Source organism: Rhagoletis pomonella, unplaced genomic scaffold (assembly GCF_013731165.1).
Source record: "Rhagoletis pomonella isolate Grant_MI unplaced genomic scaffold, Rhpom_1.0 Rhpom_scaffold_00302, whole genome shotgun sequence".
NCBI lineage: Eukaryota > Metazoa > Arthropoda > Insecta > Diptera > Tephritidae > Rhagoletis > Rhagoletis pomonella.
In genome coordinates, this window is record NW_023458856.1 from 88019 (window position 1) to 95414 (window position 7396).

The 7396-nt window shown below is 35.0% G+C and overlaps 1 protein-coding gene across 1 annotated transcript; it reads left to right on the plus strand.

The window, feature by feature from the left end:
* Positions 1 to 3269: 3269 nt before the first annotated feature.
* Positions 3270 to 4592, plus strand: LOC118750560 (E3 ubiquitin-protein ligase Ubr3-like; the record flags this gene model as incomplete). The annotated part of the gene is made up of 2 exons (XM_036485294.1): positions 3270 to 3568; positions 3688 to 4592. A coding segment is annotated over exon 2 (628 nt), but the record flags the coding sequence as incomplete, so codon positions are not given.
* Positions 4593 to 7396: the final 2804 nt, after the last annotated feature.

Consider the following 7396-nt stretch of genomic DNA (forward strand, 5'->3'; position numbering starts at 1 on the left):
ATTTCTTCGGTAGATATAGTGATGTTCCGATATCAGCACTTATTAAGGCCTGTATGCAGCTCTCAAGAAAAGGAAAACTACATATAAAATGACGTACAAGAAATGGCTAAGAAATTTTCTTGAGTCAAATTTACTTAAGGCAGTACGCAGTTCCTAAGAAATTTACTACGCTTTCTACTACGGTTTTCTAAAGTTTTTGTGAAAAAAGAGCACAAGGCAACCCAGGTTTGCAACAGAAATATATGCCCGTTCCATTATTTCTTGAAGAAAGAGTGAGGAAACAGGCTGTGAGGTATCAAAAATGTCCAAATTCCTTGGACACACACGCGAAATAAGGGCAATTTATTCTTGACCGTTTTCTTGAGAGCTGCATACAGGGCTTTAAGTTGAAATTAGTGAAGATCGTAAACCTACCGGTACGTGTTCCCCGAGTCAGCTGACACGATTTGTCTTACCAGAGCGCCATGTAAATGAAAACTCAACACCGCAGAATTTTTCTTAGTTGTAGCCCGTAGCGCAAAAATCTACGGAAGTTAGATTTTTCAGTGACCGCTGATTTCTTCCTTCTATAGATGGTTGCCACTTCGTCAGTTTCGAAAATGGTAAAAAATATTTGAAATTTACTATTGAATAAAGTTTTATGTTGAAAACTAAGTAGTTTATATTTAGCTACGATCTATTATAGCACGAAAAATTGTAGTTGAAAAGGTAAGTTTATGAAAAGGCATTTGTGACTGGCAACACTGTAGTAAGCAACACTGAGGGCTCCAGTAATCGACAAAATTCTGCGTTTAAGTATACGTTCTGCGTTCTTGACTAATTTCGGCTTTAGAAGTTTATACTCGAGCCATGATCCAACTCACTCTAATTGGTTCAAGTACTCGAGTACCTTTACTAAGTACCGAGTATTTTTTGTACTTCGATCCCGTGTACAAGTACCTCATGGGTATCGAGTACAAAGTGCAAGTAGTTACTTGTTTGCTGGGAAAATCAACTGAAAATAGATCTGTTGTAGTTTTTGAAAAAAAAATGAACCACTCGATTTCGCTAGGGTTAAAACTTACGAAAGTGGAGAACAAAAATCGTATCGAATTAGAGGAGGATGTGGAAGCAGCCTATGATTTGCGGAATCATCGTATACAGATCATTTTGAAACCGAAGAATCAAACACAAGTAAACAATGAGCTTTCTCATCACTTAACATCTATTTCAGCACATCGAAGTAACCCCATTTCAAAATAGAAGGATATGAAACGGCATTTTCAGCTCTTCATAAGCCTTTCTCCACTGTATGTAGTCATATTGTAAATGGGCATTGAATTAAAATTTCTTTTGTTTGAGTATTTCCTAGCGATACTTCAAGTAGCAGCGAGTAATCTCTTCGATACTTTTAATGAGTACAGGCATCGAGAACGTGGTGGTATTGGACGAACACTAGGTAGATAGTGGAATAGTAGAACTGTGTAAAAGTATGCTCACACATAAATAACAAAAAAAAACACATAAATAAAATCTTGATCAAAGCTTTTGTTTTTATCACCCCACAGGCAAATCTAAGATTATGAGCTGTAAAATTTTTTGTGCTTGTTATTCTCTAATCCTAAGGAAAAGTTAAGTTCATTCTCTGTGCCACCGTGATCACCTTTTTCTACTATATTGAACAATTTAAATATATTTTAACCAAAGAACGTAAATCTATAAGAAGAGACAACACGTTATAATTGTAAGGAGTGGGAACATCAGGAGCGTGCTTTCTCTTTTACCCAAATACGTTTTGTGGTTGGATGAAAAGAGAAGGCACGCTCCTGATGTTCACACTCGCTACAATTATAACGTGCTGTCTCCTCTTATAGATTTACGTTCTTTGTTTTAACAAAATATTTGTTTAAAAATACCTGTGGCAATAATTCCAGCCTTTCCACGAAATTCGCTGTCAAATTGAAAATGTGGAATTTTATTTCTAGTGTGAACAACCAGAAAGACCTTTATGTCACATTTCGTGCTGCACTAGCAGTCTGCAATTCGCCTTTCGGAAGTAAAAAACCTCTTTCGAACGACACTTTACATGCATGGTGTGAATGCTCATGCAACTGCTTTCTGAAATTTCTCAATTTGACAGCGAAATATATTGCATTGCCAATTCTGACACGTTCTAGACATATTCTCAATTGTCCTGTTTCAAGGTATTCACACATCTACGCGATTCTGCCGCAACGAATCCGCACCGTTTTTCATGCCACAGGCGTTACTGCTTCGAAGTACACACACATTTCTGCGATTTTATCACAGTAAAAACTGTCAATTTATAGACAAACAAAAAATATTTGTAAACAAAAACAAAATTCTTAACTTTTCTACATCAAATATGTTTTGTTTTCTTATGTTTAATTTTGTTTTAATATTGTAAAATCTTTCTATTGACCTTTTTCGTTCTTAAAACGTGGCAGTCTGCGATTCCGGCACGACGAAAAGTAGAACTGTAATATTGCATTTACATTGGACCCAAATGCGTTTTTTTGAACTCAGTCATGAAGGCGTTTACTCGGCTTGATTCATGTTTCGTTTGACTTCTCATCAATTGAAAACGGAAAAGAAAACCAAATTGAATCTAAACAAACACTGCACGCCTCATATTTTTTAACACGTTATGGACACATAAGAGGGCAATTATTATTTGCATTAACTTAAATTGTGCGAATTTATGCGTAAATTAACAATTTTTATACACAAACATCAGAGATTTATTTATAACTTTGAGTTTGTTTTGATTTGAAAAATTCAAAATGTCAAAAACAAAAGCTTTTGGAGAGCTTTTGTTTTTGAGTGTGTTCAATAAAATAGTTCGGCAATTGGAACGCATTTTGAAATCTGCATTTGCGTTGAATTGCTTAATTTTGAAAATGCGAATTTGTATGGAGAAATGCCTGATTTGCTTTCGCGTTTCAGATTTCTCGCCCAAATGACGAACGATTTCGAACTCCCGTAAATGTACATTTGCTAAATGCGATCATGAACCAAAAATACAAGCTCACAGGCACCACTACTTTACACTTATCTATAACTAAAATAGAGTTAATTCAACATGACAAAATCGACTTTTTTCACTCTCTTGTTATTGCGTGATTTTGTGTCGTTCGTTCCTAAAATGCGATAGTATGAACGCTCATCGAAAACGAAAACGAAAGTGCTAATTGTTGCGTTTTAATTGTAGCAAAAACGCCTACATCAGATGCGAGTACAAAAAGTACTCAGTGCTTGAAGAATGTATCGAGTATTTACTCGTAGTTACTTGTATCGGAGCATCACTAGTCGTGGCTGTCGTACTCGCGTAGTCATCGTCATTGGTGATTTTCGTAGAAATGCGTTGCAATGTTCAGAAATTGTTTTTAAATTAAAACTTCTGAAATAATTCGCTAATTTGTTTGAGTCAAAATTGTGTAGAAAAGTTGGCGGATGATCAGTAAACAAAAAAGAATAAAATACAAATGTGTTGAAAATACCTAAATTTGGATAAAATGTGCGAATAAACTATAAGAAAACTTCAGACAGGAAAACAAGGTTAAAAAAGGTGGGGAAGAAGTTCAAGTGGAAAATAGAAATCAAAAGAAGAATAAGTCTAAACAAAAGAAGGAAATTGGTATATTGAAGAAACGCAGTGATAATTTCCATTTCGATTCGTAATTTCAGCAGCCGGGGAAAGTTGTGCGTGAGCTTTAATTAAGGTTCTACAAGTGAAATATACATATAAGAAACTTCGAAGTGTCGACTGCTTCATGGTGGGATTGAAACCATTGTGAAAAATATGCAGAGCTGGCACAGCCCTAAAACCGCCATAATAATTTAAAGGGAAGCAGAAACAATAGAAATAAAAAAAAAAAAATTGATTCCGTCAGTCACTGGCCATAAAACCAGAAATATAAAAACGCTTTCATAACTAATCCCAAAGTGTCGATTATTGTTTAGTATGGATGAAGACGACAATGCATCCAGTGGTGGTGACACAAACCGTGAATCAATTTCTAATGCTAGAGTTGAAGCAGGTGGCTTGCGAAGCATTGATATTTCTAATGCGGAAACAACCACAACGGAAGAAGATGAGTCCGACGATGTGGATATTTCAATGGTAATGAACTTACCATCTGGTGTGTCTATTAGCACTTCAGTTAGTTCAGATGGGCGATCGCAGCCTACTTACATCGCCACTGCGACTGCATCGGCACCCGGACGGGTTTCACTCGACTTCCCTGATTGGGAATCTGTGGGTGCGACAGAAGCGGATGACGACTTGCTCACTGATGCTTCCTCAAACGCCTCGAACTCGGCTACTACTGCAGGGAATCCGCCTGGTAGCGCTGGAGGAGCTAAGCCTAGCTTTTTCTTTGGTACATCATCATCATTTAGTTTACGAAGTCGCAAAGAAGTTGCCGCTCTTATTAACGCAGAGTGCTGTCGTGGTGGAATAACACCTGAGTTGGACGCCGTTATGGACAAACTTTTCAATCCAGGAACACCTATAGACAATGCAGATAATATAGAGTGGATTCGATGGTTAATTGCTGGTGGCCGCACCCCTCAAGAATTCGTTAAAATTGGTAAGTTTTCAATATCATACAAAAGGTTCAGACTTTTTAGGCATTATAAGTACAATTCTTAACTGAAAAAAAATTATAGGGAAGATCGAAATTATTTTTGGACCGGATTAAAAAAATTAGTAATAGCAAATACATACATATGTATGTATCAGATCTGTAAAATGATTTAATCAGTAGGATTTGCATTCACTCGGCATTCTTTTCAAAATTTTGATTTTATAGAAAAAACCCCATACCTCAGTGGTTTAAATTATTTTGAAACAAAAACAAACGTAATGTGTTATTGAACGGCAGAGTTCAATTCAGCATAGAGTGTGAATGTAACAGAAGCATTCAACATCACCGTGATTGTAAATTTTGGCAAACACTTGATCATTCAGTACTACACTGAAAAAGTACGCCTTGACACTAGAAAAAAATCTTTATAGTAGAAAATAGTCGTTTTGCTTCTGCTTTTCTACTACTGCTACAATTTGGTAAAGCATTACCTTTGAGCAAAAGTACGTAACAGCTTTAGATTATCAGTCGATGCCTTTTAAGGTCAGCTGCATATGTTTAAAGGAAACTTGCAGTAATTTTTTTGTAACGAAGCAATTTTTTATTTGTACAAAACGATGTTTTTATTTCCCAATGTTAGGCGCTCATACATATGAAATAGCAAGCTTGCTCCCAGAAAACATTTGAAGTCATAAATGAGTCTTTAAAGAGTCCTCTTTCGGAGCCATTACGCTTATAATGAGCACAAAAGTCCGATATGAGGGCTTATGAGCTTAAATTCATACATAAAATGAGCCTCAATATGAGTAATTTTGGCCTCATATACGGCTCATTTTGGACACTTTTGAAACAATTTTCGGCCTTATATATGAGTCTGAAATGCTCTTTTTGAGGCTCTATCGGCCTCATAAATTACTACATTCGAACTCTTTGAGTCTTATTTAACGCACGATATTGGCAAAGGCATTCAACGAAAATTCATTTCAAATAACATAGATACATACTTACGTGCGTATACACATTCCAACATGCATTCAATAGCAGCAGCTGCATCTAAATTTTGTTCATTTTTTGTTTTCTTCAATTTCTGTATAAACAAGTTTAGATATCATTTTCAAATCTTTATTGTTTTTATATTGGCACATGGTGCTGGCTCATAACTTGGATCATATATGAATCCTAAACGATTCTTATAAGAATAAAAAAAATTTTGTTTTTGAAACTCATATTTTTTTGCTTCTATTTGTCGATATTTAAATCAGCAATTTGTTGTACTATTAAAGATTAGATCTTATTGTACTAATGTTTATACATTTAATAAAATGAAATGAATGAAATAAAATGAATATTTCTTCCCTATCTAGGACTCTTTCGGACTCATATTCTGAACGCTCAGAATATGCTTGCGGGGTTATTATATAAATTTGTTTGTAGATTTTTTTATTTTTATAATTTTTTTTGTAGAAGCCTTTGAATAGAAAACTTGTTCCCACCAGACAATTTTTGTTGCCGGAATTAAGAAAACTTGTCGCCCTCAGCAACAAATTTATTGCCGATAATATCGCCTTCGTATCGATTTCTTATTACCAGTCGCTCTAATAGGGAATTTACATGGGGCGATTTTTAGTTGAAAGCCACAATCGCCTGGTGTAAACGGCCTTTCAACTAATCGCTTTCAATGGAGTGGTCGGCTGCCTACTTTCGTTCAACTTTTGGTTCAAGTAATCGCCTGTGAAAGTTGAATCATGTAAATTCCCTACAAGGCGTCCGCCGCAGGAAACTGAATGAGTCGTTTATTATTGCTACAGGCGATATTTGAATAATAATTTCTTGCAACAATTTTATTATTTTTTAATAGTTCATTTGCTTTTGAACACAAATTGGGGAATGAAAATATCATTTTGTACAAGAGTAGCCTCGCGAAAATGGACACAAAAGTATGTATATATTTAAAAAATGGACATTATATGTATATATGTATGTATGTATGTATGTGGATAAATCATGGACTGAAAAAAAGTTATTGAAATCGGTTAACGTAGTTACATTTTAAATTTTAATTGACAAGCTTATAGCCAGTTTCACGAAAGTAATTTAAGTGAAATATCATTATATAAAATCAGCCGCCGGTTTGTTAATTTTTCGCAAGTCTATTTTAGTACTTTTCAACTGAAACTACTAAATTTTTTATTACGAACTTTCGTATGCAACGCTTTTACATGTAACATAAAAAAAACTGAAAAATTTAAAAAGGAAAACCAAGTAAAAATATAGTATCCGAGGGACCCGTACATTACCCGTATTATACTCAAAAAGTCCCGCCCATTTTTTTTAATACGGAAATTTATTTATGACTTTTAAGAAAAAAACTACCTTGGATACTTTTGCTTAAGCTGAATTAAACATTGATGTAAAACTTTAAACCCATTTTTCGCGAAATTGTGATTTAGTTTAAAAAAAAACCTTTTTTGCCGAACACAAATACTCTTTGCTTCTATAATCACACTACAGTCTTATTAAATATCTAGTTTGCATATTTTTGGCATTAGCCAACCGAATTCATTTTAATCGTTCAGGCAGTTAAGGTCCGAGGATAATTTCGAAAATACTCTCATGTGTGTAAGGTGGAGGCCTCTGGAAACAAATTTATCTGCCATTCGCATTATATAACCTTATGCGCCAATAGGTTTATGTGGACACTTTGCAAACCGTTATGATGCAAATTAAGAGTTTGCAACAGTGTGGGTGCATTCGAAAACGTCAAAATACAACGCATCAGTCACTTTTATTGCTAGTCCTAAGTAGAT